Source organism: Lepisosteus platostomus, chromosome 8, assembly GCF_059453375.1.
Source record: "Lepisosteus platostomus isolate fLepPlt1 chromosome 8, fLepPlt1.hap1, whole genome shotgun sequence".
Lineage (NCBI taxonomy): Eukaryota > Metazoa > Chordata > Actinopteri > Semionotiformes > Lepisosteidae > Lepisosteus > Lepisosteus platostomus.
This window is the reverse complement of record NC_142618.1, coordinates 57,781,156-57,803,804: the sequence shown is the minus strand read 5'-3', so window position 1 is coordinate 57,803,804 and position 22,649 is coordinate 57,781,156. Positions and strand designations below refer to the sequence as shown.

The 22,649-nt window shown below is 40.4% G+C and overlaps 1 protein-coding gene across 4 annotated transcripts in view; it reads right to left on the bottom strand.

Annotated features, from left to right (window-relative positions):
* The window catches only part of mylk4a (myosin light chain kinase family, member 4a), a 56,382-nt gene that overhangs the window by 17,829 nt on the left and 15,904 nt on the right, over positions 1–22,649 (bottom strand). For 2 of the 4 annotated variants that reach the window (XM_088644031.1, XM_088644032.1), the window contains exon 1: positions 3,533–4,602. The exons of 1 other annotated variant lie outside the window; for it this stretch is intronic. In XM_088644031.1, coding sequence (XP_088500157.1) covers positions 3,533–4,186 — 654 coding nt within the window. In that variant the 5' untranslated portion in view covers positions 4,187–4,602. Of the gene's footprint in view, positions 1–3,532; positions 4,603–19,198; positions 19,437–22,649 lie in introns of those variants that run through there. One more of the 4 variants, XM_088644034.1, reaches the window with a different exon arrangement.

Sequence of the window (22,649 nt, the reverse complement as noted above, 5' to 3'; positions counted from 1 at the left end):
CATAAGTATAAACGACTCCCATCCTTAAGGACTAGAATCCTCCAGGTTTCCTATGTCTCTTTAAATGAATAACGGCTGAAGACCTTTGCAAAGCATTAAACTGGTACAGGAAAGCGAATGATCAGCTTATTGACTGTAGGTCATTAAGAGCAGAGGTGGGCAGTGAACATGCACACACTGCTGTCACGGGGACACACTTCCTTCGCTTGCGGTGAGCGACTTGGCCTTGAAAATGTGTCGCGCTGAAGATGTAGGAAGCTTACAGTCGGGGCTATGCCTCCACCTAGCCCTTTCTTTAAATAACTGCCAATCAAAAGAGGAGATCTAAATACAGTACAATGGAGGAAAGAAAACAAACTCAGTAAACAAGTGAAGCAGCCTTGCTCAGGATGCTGGGACACAGTGTAGATCTGTAAAAGGTGTCACAATCAGTACACTGTATGCCCATTGGTCTGTATTAATACTTGACTGCATGCTAGGAACGTTTAAGAGAGAAATAGGGACAACAGTAGTGCAGCTCTAGGGGTTGGCAGTTTAGCCCTTGTAAGAAAGCATTGCTTTGTGTAACGAGGTCTCTAAACAGATAGTTTAGAAAAGAGTTTTCTTTTATTTTCTGTAAAACATTTCTGATTGTGACCCATCCAGCACAACAAAGCTAGGAACTGATCATGGACCGTTCTGTTACAGTACATCCGGGTTAAAGGTATTTTGTGAGAAGGTCCTCCAAACCACAATAGTACAAACAAGGATCCTGCAGGGAAGTAAAAGAAAAACCTACTGAATATTGTTTTTATTTTTGTATGCTACCTGTAACATAATGAAATGTTCTAATAAAATGTTGAGTTTTATCACAATAATCTCAAACATTGTGAGACTAACACCTGAGATACAGTAGCTCCACCTATAGTAGATATGGGTTAATATTATGATGCAACACAAGCATCAGAGCACATGGAGTTTCTGCCATGTTAAGTGAAAAACATATGTTCTTGAGGTGAAAGAAATGAATTTAAACAAGTCTCGATTGTGGTGTCATGCCTTATAAAAGATTATGGCGTAAGACCACATTCCTCATGGACCATGAGCGTGGAACCCAAGTTCTGTATCCAATGCCACAGTATGGTGACAGGAGACACTCTGCTGTAGGAGGTGTAGCCTTTGGATGTGATGATGATAAACTAAGGTTTTTGACTTAACTGTCATGAAAAGTACAGGTGAGCGGCCATTCACGTTGGTGCTGTTGCCACGAGAATAGTGTTAACTGAGCTGACACAATCTGATTGTGCAGATTTCCCCCTTAATTCAATTAATGAAGTCGGTTCTCCCTTCTCCAGCTGAGCAGCTGTAGAGTGTGGTTGTTGGTGCAGAATGGCTGCCACATGAAGTGGGTCCCTTTTGGGATGATAAATGCTACACAAATGCAGACAATTATTATCGTTACCAGTTTATGTCACATGGCATGTAAATACTCCTGTCCCTATCCCCATACAGCAGCTTGTGTAATGTATATCAGTCATCACTTATCTGTAACCTCATTACTATATTTATCCTTTCAAAGCATCTTATTTATATCTAATGCTTGTTTACACACTATCACATTTTGAAAGTAAGCGTTTTTAACCGTCTCTTACATCAATAATTGCCCATTAGATGCACCACGAATCATGATCCATAGCTGCATTTAAATGTGAAAGAGAATTTGCAACAGATATTTCAAATGAAATGTTTGAGATGTGTGCGAGAACTGTTGTATGAGAACCTGATAACTTTATTCTGGGTTCCGTCAATGTTATTACAGAATGTCCCCTGAGCAAAGCTGACTCTTCACAAGTTCTTGCCATCTGATCCCAGCTTCAGAGTGGAGGCCAGAACCGGGGGCTGCCAACTTCAGAGACTAACTGGACTCATCTCAACACATCCGTCTAACGCATTGCTCCCCAAACGTCTTCATCCAGCTTGCTTCAACAGTAAGCAGAACATTCATAAGCGATTCTTCGTCTTTTACCTCCTCTGCACCTGGCTCTTTGTCAGTGTTAACCACAGACAGACTGACCGATAGCTTCCCTCCCCCCTCCTCAGAGTGCTCCCTTCTTGTTGCCTCGCCGGTAGGGGTCACTGTTAATTTAATGAAGACAGGGCGACTCGGAACGGTGTCCCTGCTAGTCTGGGAAGGTGCAAAGCCCCAGTGCATTTCAACCCTGGTGCAAGATCGGCATCAAAGGCCAATCGTGATCCCCTTGATCTTCCAAAACACTGACCTTCCACTGACCCTGTTTGTTTTTCAGCTGTGAAGAAAACTGCAAGGGGAGGTTTACTGGGTTTTTTTTTTTCAAAATCTTATCTGCCTTTTTTGGTTTATCACACACATTTTTGTGAGTTTAATTTGGCAAGGCAGCAAATAACTTCCAGCTATGGAATACCGGTAAAATGGCACAAACTGGATACCCAGAAAATATGGCTGTCACTGTATACTTTCTAAACGGCAAACCTAAAGGGACTGTTTTCCTTCAAAGTAATTGTCTACTCTGAATGCCAATTAGAGGACGCAACCAGTAGTTCGTTCCAAACCGTTATATTTGATTTGATCAGATTTTGGAAATCTGATGTCTATATCTCGGGGGTCACAGATGTCTGTGGGGGAACTTTTCAGGTCAGTCCGTTCTGGAGAAAGCAGACACGAAGGAACACGGTGGTGTTTACTTTGGGACCCAAACATGGATTCGTCTTACCTTGCTGTGTGCCAGCATCTTCCTTGCCAACTGCTTATACAGTGCTTAAGCCAAATATGAAAGGGATCTTGTACCTGCAAATCTTTATACAGTACAAGTCTTAGTCTGTGATGTTATCCAGATATTTATAGCAGGCCCGCTTCACATCTGTAGGTTTGTAAACAGTCTGAGCCATTTTTTACCTGTACTTCATCTAATTCAGGGAAACACTTTCCAGCAGCAAGTAACATTTTTCTTTTCCTTCTTTTGCTTTTATGACCCGAGTTTTTTATTTCAATTACTTAGAGCTGGAAATGGAGCACTGCACCGCACCTGTACATCTTTAGAGGGTAGAAACATGATTCTAAAGCAAAACGCAGAAATCTAATCCAAATTGACAAATTAATTGCACTCATTAATTGTTTACAATATATATGGGGAAAAAACACTACCAATTGTTTTGGAATCTAGAATCTAGATCTCAGATTGTTCAAGATATTATTAATAGCCTGTACGTTGTTGTTTTTTTATTATGAAAAAGTGTCACATAGCAAAACAAATAAATAAAAAAATTGTTTATAGTACTGTATGTATTAGTAACAGATAGATGATAATTGATCTAATCTTTAATGTGCCTTTTAATGTAAATTGCCAACATTCCACGGGTGTGGGACGGCCAATGATCTATTCACAATTCAGAATTGAGGCTACTTCTGTGCATGCAGGAAAACGGAAACTGTTTTCTGTCCGTTTTCTGTCTTCCTCAGTTTTCCTGAGGGCCTACGGCAATGTCTTCCAGGTGAAACCAAGTCGAGATTACTCACCTTGTCAACTCTCTTACTGGTCACAACCTCGCTTTTGTCAGAGGACGCGTGCCTCTTGACAGTCTGCTTATTCTTACTGTCTTTCTGTCTGTCCACAGGGGAAGCAACACTGCCTTTCAGAGGAGACTGGCTTTTGAAAATAAGCTCCATAACCTTCGAGGTCTTCACTGTCTCCCCAATAAAGCTGATGACCTGCTGGATGCTGAGGACTATTTTCTCCATCCCATCCAACCTTTTAGCCTGCTGCTCGGTTCTTTGGTTCACCACTGAAAGCATGCTGGTCAGCTCTTGGCAGATTAGCTTCATGTCAGGGAAGGACTCTGTTTTGGGTGATTTGGCGGGTTGGCTCCCCTCTTTGTCCACCTTGAGCGTTTCTACCTCTTGTTCTATTCCGTCGATGTCCTGTGACAATCCATCGAGCTTGCGAAGGACCTTCTCCTGGATGTTGATGAGCTTGTCCATCTTGCGGTTCAAGGAATCAATCTTGACGTCTAAGAGGTTGGCGCTATCAGCAGCCGGCTTCTTCGGCTCCCCAGCAACCTTGCGAGGTGTTGCTGGGATGCCCGTAGGCCCTTGACTGTGCATGGCGTTTGGGTCATAGACCTTCGCCAATGAATTAACCAAGGTTGAACTCTGTTTAGCTGGTGTGCTCATTGTATAGAGGTATGCTTCCTTTATCCTTCTGACAAGTCACTGCTGGCACAGACTGAGAGGTTGAAAAAGTCCCCAAATTAAAATAAATGTTTTTTGTTTTATCTTAAACAGATTTTGAGAAAAGCTCACCCCAATTTTCTCCCCCCTCCTTTTTTCAAAAGCTTAAGGAATTGTCCGATGAGAGTCTAAAAAAAATGAAAATTTCCTTCAAAAACCAGGCCTCTTAGTACAGTATATAAAGATTCGGTGCATGAAGAAAAGCAAAGGCTAGCTGTACGGTATAATCTGCTTCTGTGTGACAGGGACAATCAGCACAGTGAGGCGAGCTCGCCAGCTGATCTAGACCCTGTCCTTGTGTCCCTTGTTCTCCATTCAAAGTGCCTGCATCCCTCTAAACCTGGCTGGGTATTAAGAATAGGATAGGCCATCTTCCCTAAATGGTGACCATTCATTTACGTCAGCAAAGGAATGGACAAGGCTATCTGAGCCCACAAGGAATTTGGCAAGGGCTAAGCAGCATGACATATGAGACGAGTTAAGTGCTAAGCCGTGCTGGCAGTTCAGTTGCCAGGTGTCAGTAAAATCTAGGACATACAGCTTGCAACACAATCTTGACCCTCTTTTTTTAATGAATAACATAGAAAATCGAATGGATGAAGAAATTAACCGTGCCCATGGGAACTGCTACGGTCACCTCACAAAAGAATTTCGAGTACTCCAAAAATAAAAGCAGTGATTGTGGATGACAGTTTTATGAAAACGGCTCAATACGCGTATGTGTTAAAACAGTTATGGTGTTGTTTTAGTTTATTCCACAGATCAAAGACTAAGTAAATCTGCAAAAATCAGCTTCTGATGCAAGTAGTAATGTAAGGTCCTGTTAACTTAGGTGTCCAGCTTTCTATTACAGCACAAGTAATATCAGGATCTGTTCCTGGCTTTTCCACACTCTTCACACAGCCCACAAATATATACAAATGTTTCTCCCTCTTTTTTGTTGTCAGGAATACTTGACCTCCTACTGTATTTTACCATCCAGCTTTTGCTCAATAGGAATCCCCTGGATCATTTTCAGTTCATTATACACAGGTTTTTCTTCCAATAAACAATCCTATCATTTACATAATGTGGAGATAATACAATTATGTCCCCTAATTAAAATATACTCCATGCCTTTTTTGGAACTTGCAAGTGTACCATTTAAAGAATCCTCAGTTTTCATTGACACTGATTCTGTAAATCTACTTAAAAGTGTGAGATGATATAGAAAATATATTTCCTATCCTTCTTCTAACGTTTAACAAGTTTGGAATGCGTCACGAGACGCAATCTACAGTTAAGAATGTTGGCTCCACATTTACTTAGAGGTGGTAACTGGAACCCTTATCATGTACCTAATAAACTCATGCAATAGAACTTAATGTGAACTCCAAATAACCAGAAACAGTTTCAACATCTGAAGATGTCATCATCTGGATCATTTCACTGCACAGTGAGTAGAAGAAGATGAAAATGTCTATACTGATCTTTCTCAAAAAAGCTATTAATTTGTTTAAGTTTACAGAAAATGTCAGTCTAGAAGTACATTCTTTTGAACTCAAAGCAGAAGAGCAATCCAAAACTTTTAAGTGCACATGTGTTTTTTTTTTATTTTATCAATTGAATAAATTGAGAACAAATTCGTTGACCTGGAGTCCTTTTTATACAGCACAGCATTAACTCAAACAATCTGAGTTACAGTAAGCACTCAGATTCCCTGTATTTGAATCTGAAATCCTCTGGTCCAGAGCTCTAACCTCCACACAGCTGCCTGAAAACTGGAGACTGACAGACAGTATTAAGATAAGACTTTTCAATAGTTCTAAAAAATAGTTCTGTTCACGTTAGAGTCTATCTTGATGCGAAAATTCTAAATACAGCTACTGTAGTATATTCAATCAAACGCATTCATTTAAATCAAGATGAACATGCTCAAACCCTAGTTACCTTTTCTTCCTGAAAATGTAAATACTGTATTCAATTGATAAGCACTTCCTCATTTTTGTATTTTTACAATACAGTTTTTGTTAATTTAAGCTTAGAATGTCCAATTCTGATTTTGAAAAACATCCAGGATTTACATCATGATAAATAAATTAACATATGGGGTGAATAACTAAAGCAAAGAATGAGATTGAATCAGATGGTTTAATCAATATCCATCATTCTGTTGAAGATAAATAACATAAGTGAAGGATAATGTATGCAAAATGCCCTTTTAAAATAAAATAGGTAATATTTTTGTAGTCCAAGTGAAAATGTTAAAATGAAGGCAATCGCTAATAAGAAATATAATATTAGGGATGTGATGTGTTGTTAACAAGAGGGGTAGCCTATGACCCCTGAAATACTGAATCCCATTCACAGTCTGCAAATAGCTTAATGCTGACAACCTTTCATGGCTTGAAAGGTCTTGTCTTAGTCACTCTGCTCAGGGGTGGCTGGGATGCTGGCATTATCAAATGTACAAGTTTGACTATGTACATATCTACATCTAGGATTGCTAGGGACCCATTACATGTAGTTAGGTTTGTCTAGTAACTCGAAATTCATGCCAGCCTAAAATCTTAAACACTAATATCCATTATCTCCCTAGTGTCCACAGCAATACACAAGCATATCAGCTTGTATTTTTATACTGTACAACTGGGAACTGATCAAGTTACAGGTTCAAAGTAAAAGGACAATAACTGTGACAGTTAAGTGGAATCTGAAATGCAGACACAAACCCTTGAACCAGTTCCTGATGCTAACGAGTGACAAGGCCCAGAAACTCTTACAGATGTGATAGCATTGTAAGATGCTTAAAACACGTTTAATTAACACCCCATTTGCAGAATATGAGCTCCTATTATTCATGTTTTTTATTCTTTGTATTTTTAAAACTAAAAAAAGATGTTACATGGATAAGTGCAAATAAAATAGCTTTGGTGCATCAAATAAAAGACTGGCTTTACAATAAATCTGCTGCCTCTCCTACTTAAAAATGAAGGAAAGAAAGAATCTATCTTTGTATTTTATTGTTTTTTAACATTGGACATATCATTTAGACCTCATTTCCTTATAAACAAAAACAAGAAAGAAGATTGAAAACTAGTGTCCTGTGTCTCTAACCATCTTCAGAGGCAGGTTGTACTCTATGGTCAGAAGCACAAAAAACTTTCCACCATACGGGACATATGCTGTATGTCATGTATAATGTATACTGTACATACTGTACAACGAGCATCAAAACATGAAAATAAATTTCTATTCATGTATGTGTGTTTTCAGAAAAATTATATAAGGCTTTTGGATAATGATGGAATGTTTTGGGTGTCATTATGATTAAGGGATCATTTGTGATCTACTGCGATGCCCAGTGTTGTCTGCACACAGGTGATGAGATGTTCTGATCTGCTGAATGTCATGTCTGGTGAAAAACCACCAAAAGGAACCAAGATGCCCTCCAGAAAGGGAACATGTTCATGACATCGGTATGTAGGAGCAACACGTCATGTGAACTCGCCAGCAGTGGAGCCAAGTCCTCTTTGGCAGAGAACCAAAGCTTTGTGTGGATTACCTTCATAGACGGCAGTGGGTTCGATGTGCAGAACAGTAACATTTAACATGTGTTGGATGAGCTGGCACTAATTCATAAGTAATTAGTAATTCACAAGTAGGACATAATTCTACCCTTTGAAATTAGAGGAATCCGTGTTGCCAGCCCTTCTAAGCAGCTAGGGATGAGATGAAACTGTAGTTTTATTTTGTTCTGTGAATACACAGCATACTGTAAATTAATATGCAAGGAAGCCCTGTATTTTTAAACCAGGAGAGTACAGCCCTGTTTCTAAATAACCCATCCAAACAAGTTTAAAGATGACCATTCAATTGCAATTTTCTATAGTCTTGGAACAACTGTGATAAACTAAGCAGATGAATAATCAAGAAACTCCCATCACTCTTCACCCACCATCAGAAAGCCCTTATTCCTGGTAAGGGATGAAGAAAAAAGATTATACTCTGTCTTCATTATACTAATGGCAGTCTCCAAACCATTTATGGTGTTTATTTAACTTGTGAGAAAGTCAAATAAATAAACTTCAGCTCTACAACAGAGACAGGTTAAAAGTGGATATGGTGCAATTGCCCCAAGAGCCGTTCTCATCCCTGGTCGCTGTTTTCCGTTCATAGCAAGTGAGGGTGCTATCGCTTTTAGACAGACGCTGAAAGGAATAAACAGATGCAGCAAGCTTCAGCTGAAAGGATATTACATAAGCCCAAGAACACATTTATCACCCACAGTCCCGCGGTTGACACTGTAATTTAAGCAGGACCGATCGGGAGCCCCCTAATGCTCTGGGTGCTCTTTATATAGAAAGATTTGCCAAGCAGGAAAAAGCAATACCCACTGAACCTATTCTGCCACCATTGAAGACAGCACCAGAACTCATCTTAAAAACACATGGCACTCTCCTGCTTTTCATGGTATGGATGCAAGGCCATACTGAGAACGCTGTTCGTATGTTTGCTGCATGTACCCGATGCGCTAGTTATCCTGGAATTTCTTTTTCCTTCTTTTACAGAAATTCGAACCTTGATATCAGACACAGGAAGACAAAAGAAAAGGCAAAACAAAACTCCAGCTCAAGAAAGGATCGACATTTCTTGAAAATGAGAATATAGAATAAATTAAATACCTTGTCAAATTTAAATGTTGGTTACCTGCAAACTTTATAGTGGAAGAAAAACACTGCAGGGGGTTTGAATGAAACAACTTAAAATAATTGTATTCCCCTGTGTAAATTAAGATTTATATTTAGAGTGAGTACAAAATACGCGGCATAAGAGCATGACCTTGGCGGTATTAGCTCTCTGGCTGGGATACAAAAACTAGTCCTTCAAACGTAAGAAGCATCCGTCAGAACAAACTGTGCTGATATATTAAGTGATCCACTTTCCTTTTTCCTCTCCCCTTCTTCTGTCTGCCAAATTGGATGAAGCCAGTACGACTGTTTTTGACGATACAGAAACATGTCGTTATGACCCGTAATGGAAAAACTCTCGTATGTTATTTCATCTGCAGAGGTTCGAATAGGGTGAGAGGAAGCGCCCTGTTTCACCTGGTGCGTCCATTCTCACAGGCTTTTTCTTTTGTTCAAACCCATCCTGGGACATCTGCATATTCCTGCTCCTTCCCTCTTTCCTCGTCACACCTCAAGAAGACTCTGCGGCCGAAATGTAATTCCTTTCATCTACTTTTCAGCTGGGAATTCCTTTCTGCTTTGTTATTTATTCCTGTATTAATCTTCCTGGAGCTACAGCAGCTGAACCCTGTGGTAAAGCAAAAATAAATAACCACCAAGTGTTTCCACGGTGTAGCCCGATTCGGTCAGAGCTCAGAAGCTAAGAAGGGCAGGGCCTGATGGGTACTGGGATGGGAGACCTCTATGGAAAACCAGTTTGCTGCTGTGTGTGGTGAACCCCTGGGTGAAACCCTTCCCCTCTGATCCAGAATGTCTAAACCAGTGCTGGAGTAAGGAGTAAGGGACTCTGTGCTGCATGAATGCCATTCTTCCGATGATAATTTCAGTGAAGGTCCTGACTCCTTGCACTCTTTAAAGACCCCATGACGCTGTTTGTAAGAGCAGGGGTGCTAACCCCAGTATCCTGGATAAATTCCAGCTCAGGCTTGCTCAGTCTGGCCTACTGTACCAAGTGTTCCCCTCTAATTGAGTGGGTGAAGCATTTTCTCACTTCTTCACACAGGTTTCTTCTTCTGTGCCATGGGACAGCTGACTCATAATTGTTGTAGCGCACCCCCACTCCCACGAAATGTGTCCCTTGCTCTATGTGAAACGCTCTGGGAGGAAAAGAGCTATTCAGAAGCCAGCGATAATGAATAACAATCATACTGTAAATAACCCCCCTTCTTATATTGACTTGAATGTATGAAAATAGATTGCTCTATGCCGAAATGAGATCGGAGCGGCGCGGTGGTGCAGCAGTTAGCGTTGCTGACTTGCAGCAATGGGGCCCTGGATGAAATTCCTAGGGTGCTGTCTGTGTGGAGTTTGTATGTTCTCCCCACGTTCCTGTGGATTCCCTCCAGGTGCACCAGTTTCCTCCAACTACAGTCCGAAAACACGCTGGTGGGTTGATTGGCTTCCCTGGTACCGTATACAGTATGTGAGGCTGGTGTCTCATCCGGGGAGTACCCTGCTTCGTGCCCTTACTTGCTAGGATAGGCTACGGCTCCACAGACTCCTTTTGGCTAATATTTATTATAAAGTCGTCTGGAAAATGGAGAATCCTGCGTAGTGGAACAATATACTGTACTACAATATACTGTATGTCAAAACACTTTAAAACACATCAAAATATAACAAACAAAAAAGAATTGTAACTGAATTTTGTTAGTGCACAATGTTTTTGAGGTTCAATCTGAAACTTTAGACGACATTCGGTCATTTTTTCATGTGACCTTCGAAAGCTGACCCACAGCTAGCACCCGAGAAAACTTGCTAACAGAGTGCAGCCCAGATGTGTCTGACAGATCCCTTGCTCCTCTTCTGTGGATTGTAGAACCGCAACAAAGATACTACAAAGATACTGCAGGTTCGGGAGGCTTATCCTACCGTGTGTACTGTGGATGGATCACCATGATCACAGATAAATGGGAAAACTGAGAAACTAAGAGATGAAATGTTCTTTCACAGCTCTCCTTCTGTTCAGAAGTAATGCTGCCACCTGCCTGTCATACAGAGTCATTGCAGGAGGCTGATTCCACACCATAGCACAGCACTGAACTTCCCAGAGAAACTTCAGGCTCTCATTTATATAGATTCAGACTTCTATAGCTTACCAGGAATCTGGAAGCTCTTGGCAATACTGTACCAGTTACGGATACTGTATACCTCTACCTCAAATAGCACTCAAATAGCTTGGAATATACCTCAAATACCTGCCTCAAACAACACTGACCAGCCTGCTGGTAATACTGTACCAATAATGGATACACCTCTGCTCCAAACAGCACTGACCCACCTGCTGGTACTGTAATACTGTACCAATAATGGATACACCTCTGCCCCAAACAGCACTGACCCACCTGCTGGTACTGTAATACGGTACCAATAATGGATACAGCTCTGCTTCAAACAGCACTGACCCACCTGCTGGTGCTCTAATACGGTACCAATGATGGATACACCTCTGCTTCAAACAGCACTGACCCACCTGTAAGTCACTGTAGAGATTGCAACATGTCAGAAGATGAATGACTTCACTCAGGGCTCACTGCTATGATCCCAGTCATAACAAAACAACTGTCGAATCCACAGTGGATGGATATATAATACAGATATCAGTCATCCTAAATTGAAATGGAAGAAGCATTCAGAATAGCCAGAAGGTGGTGCTATGCGACAGGGCTGGGAGAAATAGAAACATAGCGGGTTTAAAAATTTAAGACCCTTTTTTAAAAAGAAATGTGTGTGCATTATTTGTAAATTCCTTGCTGGCGTTTGTAATTCCTTTAGTGTTCCTAACTACAGGAACACATGGCTGTACTGCAGTGGCATTTTAAGTTGAACCATCAATGCAGAGTTTTGAATTTTTGTGATATTTGTAACTTCTCAACCTGCAGGGATGCTATTACGTTGTGTGACACCTGTTACACGACATTGCATGCAACACACTGAAAGATAGCTTACTCATTATAATTAACAGACCAAGCCACAGGGGATACCATTTACCGCCAGGCTAAGAATAGGAATAACAGAAGGTTTAACATCTTCATCTGCTCAATGCAGTAGTATTGGATGAAACACAATCCAGCATCACTTTGATTGTTTTAATTATCAGGGGATTTTAATTTCCTGCAGTGGAAAGAAAATATCTCTGGCTTGGAGGACCACTACATTGTCCAATGTAACTCTGGAGCAGCAGGTCCTCAAGAAGTCTAACTGGAGAAATGTAAGCCTTGCTTCCATCTCACAAACATGCTGACCGTGGTACTGTAGGCCAGTGTGACTTTTCGGGCTTCATCGTGACATGGTCTTTTAAACCCTTCTGCTGTGAAAACATCATATTAGATAAATTTGGTAAGCTGCAAGTCAAACACCAGTTAAAAGTACAGTCAGCAGAAACAGAAAGCAGTTATGATCAGAATCCAGCTAATTTTCTTATTTTCTTAAAAAGACTGCTGTGCTGATAAAGCCAGAGATTTTTAACAGCGTTCGTTTTCTGATTTAACAGTAAACTTAACAAATGTAAACGTTTGTCAGTCGGTGTGAGAATAATATTGTTTGTGTGCTCTGAGTTTTTTAAACAATCCTGCACTTTCTTGTCTAATATACAGCCTCATCCAGGGATGAGAAAATAATGTCCAACTATGATGAAAAAACACGGCTTGTGTTATCTGAAATCTTTGATTTTCTTGGTAATCGCCCCACTCAATTCCTGGAGAACAGCTACTATGTCATACTCTTGCTCATAAGAAAATCTGAAATTTTACAAAAGAAAGCATGCTTTCAGCTTCTTTGGTTAGTTTGGCAAATTAATCCAAGGATATTGTTCAGCTGTTTCTTGAAAGAACTTGTGATATCAACTTCAACAACACAGCTGGGCAGATCATGTCAAATTCCTACAGCACTTTGTACAAAGAAGTACCTCTTGTCCTCAGTTTTAAACACATGGTTTGCACTTGCGCCCTCAAGTTGGAGTTTCACAATTCATTCTAAAGACGTCTGCTAGTCAGATTTTGTCAAAGCTTTTGAGGATTTAAAATAGTTCAATCATGTCCCGTCTGAATCTTCTCTGTTTAAGGCAAAAAAGATTCAGTTCTTTAAATTCTTAAATTCCTAGTAGCGCATTATACGATTTTAACATATATTATTCAATTCAAAATCAGAAGAAATGTACAGACGCCTTGAGAAAATTAACTATCTTCTATACTTTAGCAGTCAAGGTAAAAGTCTTTGTGCTATGAAACCGCCTTAAACTTTAAATTAAAAAATCAAATCCCAGCACAGTGAAGACTGATATTTTTTTAAAGAAACATCAAACAACATACGGTATAGTTGCAATATACTGTAGACTACGACAAAAAAAAACAAAAAAAGTGACAATGGTTTTCTTATTTCATAATTCCAAATATCTACTCTTATACCTTTATATGTCAAACAGAAAAAAATACATATTTTTTATTTATTTCCGTAAGAGCTTGCACGGATAACTTAATCACAGGCATTATACCTCAATTTAGAAAACCAAGACCATCAGGTGATGTGGGAGGCCTGTCTGACAGAAGGAACCTAACATTTGAACTCATGGAGCTGCCACTGTTCTGATGCCTGTCCAATACCCAGAAATGTTGCTATAGTGACGCAACACAACCCAGCGCCAGGAAAAAAGGTTACAACGTGAGGACAGGATTAACTGAGCAGTGTCACATTAAACACTTGCTGGGTACATTGATGAAGTTATTTATGAAGCCCCGCTTCCATTCGTAACTTCTGACAGGAAAAGACGAGAGGGAATCCTGCAGCTTTTTTCCCAGTGGTCCTTACAGAAACTAACCACTGGAGATTTAGCTTGATTTACAACACGGTTCTGATTATGCCCAGATGTCCTCTGTGACAAAATGGGTCAAATTGGTGCAGTAGACGCTACGCATATCGGTAAAGAAAATCCAGCGACGTACTGTAAAAGACCATGTAAAAATTAAGAACCAGAATTTATTTTTAATTAAGCAATTAATTTAATAAAACTTAAAAAAAATACAAATTGAATTTAGCTTTTTTTTTTAAATCTCAAAACTCGGAAAAGGCTCGTTTTAGTTGGAGGGACAGCGTTTCTTTAATCTGAAAAGCATTGCCATCCTGAATAATTTCACCACACTTACGACATGATTTTGTAGTCAACAGCATTCTATAGTTCATATTTCTGTTCACAGCTTTTCAACCTAAACAACGAAATGTTTCACCCATGTTTCATCCATTTAGCTGAGAAACTTGACATCATATTAAAAGAAAAATATTGTCCAAATATGTCAATGTGATCAAAAGCAGTGAATGCTCTGAACCTAATTTTACCACAGCTGTAAACCCTCCAATCCCATTAATTTGCTATGGATGGAGCTGAGTGCCTGCAGTTTGCTTATAGGGAAAACAACGAGCCGTGTCATCTACCGAAAGGGGGGACCTTTATCTCCTCTCCAGATATAAACAATATGCAACAATACAAGTCGTTTTACTTGTTTTTCGTTCTTTTTCTCATTGTCTAGAAATGGCGGTGCACTCTCGCGTTCCAGGATGTTTCAAAACACAGCACACGTCAAACACAAAAACACGTGGATTTTCACTTTTAGACTTCACATTTCTGGAGCGAACAACCTTTCGATGCTGCCCCCGTGTTGTAAGTGACTTATTGTGCGTCAGTAAAAGCAGGGGCTCGCGTTCAGCTCAGGTACTGTACACAGTACAGTGGTACCGCTGTATTTGTTGAGCACTGAAGCTGTTTTGAAGAGTCTTGAGCCTAAATACGGGCAATCCAGCACAGTGTAATTAGCATCAAGATGCAGGCACGTTAAGTCTTAAAGATTTAAGTAATTCCATCATATTACTACCTAAACTATTTTTTTTTTATCTAACACAGAAGGGGAGGGCTAAAGCCCACAATGGTCTATCTCTGTGTCTGTGTGTGGTGAGCCGTCGCTTTCTGCCCATGACACATACGGGATGTTTTCCCGGACAGCTGGATGCCTCTCGTTATGGAAAGCTGGGGAGAGCGAAGAGTCATGCGGAGCAGCTCTTTGGCTGTGATTGAAGGTCAGAGATATGCGTGTCTTGCGAGGCTGTTGACTAACACCTCTTTTTGCACAGCTGTGCGCCTGCAAGCGTGTTGGATGCCCCCCATCGTTGCCAGTCCGACACCCTGGAGAATTTATACCCGAGCTCCATCGGTGCCAGAGCTTTTACAGCAACTGGTCTTGTGCAAGAAATGGCAGCTCGTAAAAGCGACGCTTTTGCTTTCAGTTTGAAAGCCGCAGGGATTCCCAGCTCTCAGAAACCGGTTTTATTTCATGCGTTACAACATGACCCTAGACTGTTATGTCGCATACTGCGTCCGTCTGGGGTTTACGATGCTGTTGCGCTTTTGGTTTGGGGGTTACCGCTTTACGGCACTTGGGTGCCTTGGCGGGTTTTTTATTAGGTTTTGTGTCGGTTAGGAGTTATGCACAATGAAGAGCAGACGTCTGCAAAACCTGTCCGCCTCAGTCCGTGGTTTTCTGCCGTGTAACATAGACACCCAACAGTCCGCACTGTTCAAAAGCAGAGGATTAAACCAATTCTTCCAATAAATTTCTGAGCTGCACGGTCGATAAAATGTTGGATTTCCGGCAGGGTTCCCTGTCGTTCCAAGTATTCAGTTCCCAAAGTGTGTACAAAGAATATGCTTTCTAAGAACAGCTGCCTTGACCAACATTTTCATAATGGACAACCAGGGAGAATTGCAAAGGAAGCCTGTTAGGCATATTCAGTTGCTGGTGTAACGGTTCTGTGGGGTTTCCGCCCTTGCCACTCCAGCCCTGCCAGTTTGTCCCTCACTGCCTGGGCGCGAACCCGGATCTCTGGCGTTGTCACGATCGTAAACCCCTCCTCTTAAGGACGCTCCAGCCCTTCCTTGTTCAGTACTCATTCCCTGCACCTGCCTCTGGTTCCTGCCCCCATCCTATAAAGGCCAGACGCTCACTCTGTTCCGGGCTCTGCACTGGTTCCTGTACCAGGCAAGTCCGGGACCTGGAAGCGCCTGGTCCCGTCAAGGTTTTAAAGTTCCTGTTCCTGCCGGTTCCAGTTTTAATTCTGTTTGTCTTGGATGGACCGCCCGGTTCTGGATTTTGCCTTCTCTCGGATTCCCCATTGGTCTCAGTTTCGGACAGTTTGCCGAGGTCACACCTTCCCCGAACACCAGCGCACTGTGGACACGCCCCTTGTTTTCATTCCTGATCCCAGCATGCCTTTTTCCCTGTGTTTTCCTCACTCTACCCCAGATTGTGTCGTCTGCATGGGGTCCGGAAAGAACGCTTTTGTTACAGGCGTCATGCAACAGGGAACTTGCTGGCTGAGGTAAAGGAGACTTCCTTCATCCCAGGCGGCTGAGATCCCTGTTATACACAGGGGCGTATTCGTTACACTGGCAGTTCAGATCGTGGAGTTTGTGCACGGAGACACCTGGACAGACACTCGATACCGCAGTAACAGTCCACGGAAATTCTGAGTTGGGTGCCCTTTCACAACATGCCAGGCTATTGAATCAGCACTGTCAATAGAATGTATCCTCTTACATTACTCTTTGACATTTACAGTATCTATCATGAACCACTTCATAGCCTTTCATTTTTCTATAATAACAGATATGGTGTATTAGAAATGACGTACTTTATGTTGATATACAGTATGGAGTGTATACAGTATATATTGAAGTCTATAGTATATGGAGTGTTTTAATATACAGAATAACCAGAGCACCTACTTGTTGGTTTTGGTGTCAGTGTAGTGTGGTTTGCTCATTTAATATTTCACGGGTCTGACAGAGAAAACGACTATGGTTTGCAACACACCCACATACTGAGTACCAAGCCATGCCAAGGTTATGAATTTGAAGATGAAGAAATACCCCCATCAGATATTATTTGTCGAGAGCGTAATAGAATGGAGAAAGCTATCAATGTTTATGGAGTGTATACAGTATATATTGAAGTCTATAGTATATGGAGTGTTTTAATATACAGAATAACCAGAGCACCTACTTGTTGGTTTTGGTGTCAGTGTAGTGTGGTTTGCTCATTTAATATTTCACAGGTGTGACAGAGAAAACGACTATGGTTTGCAACACACCCACATACTGAGTACCAAGCCATGCCAAGGTTATGAATTTGAAGATGAAGAAATACCCCCATCAGATATTATTTGTCGAGAGCGTAATAGAATGGAGAAAGCTATCAATGTTTAATACTCAGTATTCATAACTTTAATTTTTTACAGTAACTTGAAAGTACATTTTATGAAAACTTGTTTCATTTTTGAAAGCATGGGAAAATATTTGCTCTTGCTCCTACCTGATCTACTTGTGAATCTACTTTCTGATTGTATAAAGTCAGCTTTGCCCGCAGAACACGAGTCAACATATAACAAAAGGTTTGTAAAAAAGACGGTTAAATGTAAGGAAATGAAACAAAGAAGTGTGTTTGTGTCAAACAGACATTTTTCATTCAGTACAACAGATAATGCATTGAATCGAGGACAGTATGTGTCTACAGCACACTGTTAGCTTCGATGATTTCCTAGGCTTTTAGTTTTGGAAGTATTATTTAGCAATGCACATCTTGATACCGCAGCACAATAATAAGTAAATCAGTTATTTCTTTTAACATTCCTTTTTAGAAATTTAGCAAAGAATCAAAGAAAATTACATGTATTTTTCTGAGAATATGCAGTAACTGCAGTATGACAACTCCAAACACAAAAGGCCTACCAGCATGTCTTTAAAGTGACAAGTGTCAACAAAAGATCCATCTTTTAAGAAAATAAAGTACTTATTTCTGCTCTTCATTGCATTATGCTGCTCTGTTAGCTTATTTCAGGATATGCCAGGCCAGTAGCACTGGTGTGACAAGTTTGTACAATATGCTTTCATTTAGACTAGAGGGATTGCACAGCTCCCAAGGTCTCACCTTCTTGAACCATTAAATAGCCTATTCTAAGAGTTTTACCAGTAAATCACAGTCCAGTGCATTTTCAAGGCATTGTCGAAACCACTGAAAATATACTGTAGCCCAGGCAAATCTCTGAAGGTTGATTTTTCAATCTCTTGTAGGCAAGTAAGCAACCAAAAGAAATGTCCTTTTCCCCCCAAGAACAGATGAAGCATCCAAAAGTACTGTACATTTAAAGTACTGACAAGAATCATTTTGACGAGATGAGGGTCTCAAAATACCCATCCTGCTGTTTCCCTGGGTTTCGAAATGCATATCGTCTCTCCAACTAAGACAATTTAAACACAGTTTTAGAGGATTCAGGTGACTCAGGATTATTTTCCAAGCAAGAAGAAGATTTCTGTGTTTCTTTTTCAAAAGGCCTTAGCTTGGCTTCCATCAAAGCTCTGCCCCATCTGCTGACTGCCAATTACATGCCCCACCACCTTTCCTTTCTCTGATGTATGAGACGTCTCTGGCAATGAAGACGGCCACCGCCATGAGCAACACGTTTGGAATACAGTATGTGACTGGCAGGAGAGTCGAAAGGTTTGAAAATCAAGCCATCTCAAGGAGTGCTTCTCCCAATGAATGTTATGTGCAGTTCTTCAGTAACACATAAGGCTTACCATTGTATATAGAGAGTTCTAGAACCTTTTTATCAGAATGTGACTATGCATGGCATTAAAACCCATTACTGATTATATTTTTATTTCATAATCTTTGAATCATTTACACTGAAGGCATTTTGTAAACGATTGGAAAGATTTTATCTTTCAGATTTTTACGTCACTGGTTTGGACCAGCCAACAAACAGAGAGCTACCAAACAGCACGAAAAGATACTCCCCAAAACTAAGACAAATCTTCAGAAATGTGTTTTTGAAACATGCACAGGGTACCAGACAGACAGATTTATGCCAAAGGTGCAGGATATCATTTCTAAGGCCTACGCCCCTGTGAAAGCATTATGTCATGTACAACAAATTTTCAGAGCATGGAGTTTTGTTTACCTTTTAAATGGGCACATTGTACTAGAAAATACAAGCTACAGAAGTATCCCAGGGCAGAGATTTTGAAGCAACAGAAAAGTTGTTAGTGTGAAATGTCATTACTTCTCTAGCCATGCCACAGTTTGAACGCCCACAACAATTGTCTCTATGCACCCAGGTTTTGTGCCATTAGAAAAGAAAGTACTACACCTTTGGGCTGGTAATGAATTAAAAGCACTACCTGTAAATCTGGTGGTGAAGATGTATACCTCTTTCTTTTGTAGGAGAAAAAATTCCAGAATCTGCGCCAGAGGAGAGAAGCCACGAGGCAGACACTACCTACTATCCAAAAGTCCTTTCCTTTAAAAAGGTTGTCCATTGTTGTCTTTTAACATGAAACTTTTGTTTGGTCTCTTGCACTGCCAAGACTAAATCTCAGAGGGCATGCAGGTTTTCCGCCTTGTGGCTGCTGATTACGAAACACAGAGGCAGAGAGAGGTTTAAGCCAGTCACACCGCAAGCTGAGCTCCGTGCCAGGCATGATACCTATAAGGAAAGACATGCTGTCTCTCTGACAAGTCAGGGACAGGTGCGGGGGGGGGGAGGCAAAGAGTTGTGAGCAGCACTGAACACTGCATCTCAAGTACACTCAACGCTTTGCCAGTGGCAGAAACATGAGTATCCCTGAACTCCACACACAGCACTTCAGACATGCAGCGGCAGACGTTATGTCTGATTTGACTGTGTGCCCCTGCCAGAGAAGGAGAGCGGAGGAACCTCAGGCATGCGTGTTTGCTCCAGAGGCAGCAGAACATTGATTAACAGAACAAAGGAACAAAAGATGGGGGGCGGGGGGGTTATTCATAGTGAATATGGTAAAGGTACGTTTTTTGAGACACCACAGCCCAGACATCACAGGTCTGAGTCTGGGCTAGCTGATAGCTCTCCCACACAATTCAATTTATTTTTAGTTAGGGCCTTTCTCAACAAGGCTGCCCCAAGGCGTTTAACAAAGCAAGTGACCATACATGTTGTGAATACAGAACAGAAAAGACCAGAAGACAACGGAGGAGAGGAACAAAGAACTCCTTGGTAAGGAGAAAAAAACCTCTAGGGGTCCAAGGTCAACTGGCTGCCCAACCCCTTTGGGCATGCTTACATTATTCAATTAAAAAAAGGAATAAATGAATAAAAATATTAATCCATCCATCATGTTTTCTGTTTGTCAGTACTCCATGCAGATCTCTGTAGACCAGCAAAATCCTTCTAAAACACAACAGCGACCTCTGAGACTTGCCAACTGAGTCGTTATTGTATGTACATGTGAGAGCTGCCTCATTCCTGCAGCTGAGACTAGCTCTGCTGTGGCGACCCAGGGTTAGCAAAGAAGAATGAACAGGTGGCTCTGACAGTACACGTGCCTGGGGCAAAACGTGCGCAATCACTGCTCGTGCTGTGCTGGTCTGAGTGTCAGAGGAGCAAGGCCTGGAAAATTTCATATTGGCAAGGTATATATATATAAAAAAAAAAATTATTATAAGAAGCGCTCTAAAATTATGTTCTTAAACCAACAAGATTTGACAGTAAGGGAAGATGTAGAGGTAAATTAGTATTGGGGGTTATAATCAAATCTACTGTTGGTAGAACACAGAAGTAGATAATAGATTTGATTGCAAGCAGATCCGTCTACAGTACAGCTCTGACGCAGTTCACATGTTATTGTGAACACTTACTGTACCTAACGCGTCACGTGTTTTTGTATTAGTTCAACCTTGGCCTTAATTTTTAAACCCAGGCAAGAAAACAGCACACGCTTTAGTAAATGGAAAGATGTGGTAACAGAGACAGTATGTGCTTGTTAAGATTTTGTTAGGACAGAACATGTCCTTTGTTTCTGATACAGCTTGCTTTCTAATAAACAGCGGCTCGAATCAATGACAGATTTATCTAGGCCTTTGTAATTAAATACCGTACATTTGCATTGAAATCAACATAGGCTTTGTGCAATTGGATATACCATACTGTATACCCATCGAGGCTTGTCACTACATTTATGCTAAAACAAAGGCCTGTTCAACTATAAGTAAAATATTATCAGATTTCTCATTCCAAGGATTAGTGTTCATAATAATGTAGAACAGTCTTTAAAGAACTCTTTAGAGCAGACATTGAATCAGTCAGTTAACAGTGTTTTTTCATGTGGAGATTCTGGCTTACTTTTCAGTTACTTCTCAGTTATAGAAACAAATTGGCTAAACCCATTTAACGCAGAGTATGAAAGTTATAAAAACAATCACTCAATCACTCTTGTTGCAAGCGTATAAATACATTGTATTATCACACTGAATCCAGTACTTAAATCCTAAACATCTAAGGACTTAAGCCTTCACACAATAATAAAAACTCTTGTATCTAAATTTCCATGTTGATTACATATTCCAATATGTTACTGCACTTCTCAACATTGAAGTGCACGTTCTGAATTATTTGAAAATGACTCACTTCAAAAGAATCTCTTATGAAACATAGTCAGTTACTGCACAACCATATTGAATGTAATAACATGTAATAACAGTGAAAGGTACCAACATTTCACTATATGGGGTGTAATAGCATATAATGTATTACATGTAATAGCAAGAAATAACAGTGAAATGTAACATTTTTTGGTTTTTTGTTTTGTTTTTGTTTTATTTTCAGAATAAAAAAGAAACCTACCAGTACACTACCGTATGAAGATGCTAGTCACCGACGTTGGAGAACTAAATTAACTTAACATATATTTCATCTGGTTTAAAATAAATTTAAAAAATATTTTGAAGTAAAAATTGAACAATACTGCGTTAATACTTAATGCTATGGAAGAAAAATCAAATTTAGCTAGGTTTGTTGTCGCCACCTTGTGGCCCAACATTGCAAACTTCTTATCATGCAGAATAAACGTCTGTGACAGCAGGACGGTAGAGAGGCCAATGTGCCTAGAGGTGCACCCATTATGCCTTTATACTCCATTTGATATTTTGTTGCATTGTTTTTGAAAAGTAACAATCAAACTGCTCGATTTCACAGCAAGTAACTCATTAAAAACGTGAAAGTGCCATTTCCCAATTCTTTACGAATTTCAATGACAAAAATTAGGAAGAGCTGCCGTCCTAATACAGATGCATGAGGTACCCCGCTAATTGTATTACCCCCTTTTGAGCATTTATCTCTTACTTGTACTGTCTGATTCCTATCTAATAACCTCTTCAAGCTTGTGTATTACCCCAAATGCCCATCGCCTGCAATCTGAGAATTGAGCTTCCGTGTGGAACATTTTGAAAACCTTCTGGAAATAGATATGTATCAAATCAAAATGCCTGAGGGGCATAGCAGAATACTACCGGGACTTGAAGATTTAACTTTTATGTTACAATAAGTGCTTCTAGTACTGTACCTCCGATACTTCAGCCTCTTCTGGTCTAATATTGATTATTATAGCACGTTGTGTCTGCTCAACCTGAGGCATTGATAAACGCCTGAGTGATCTATTTTTTTTAAACACCATCTAAAGTTTTCCATTTGTATCTCTTAGATAACTCATCATATATTGATTTTTTCGGGTGTCACTCGAAGAAGGCTCCACAGCTGAAACGTTGTATTTCTTTTCTTCTCTTTTCAGCATCGAATAAACCTTCACGTGTTCCAAAAAA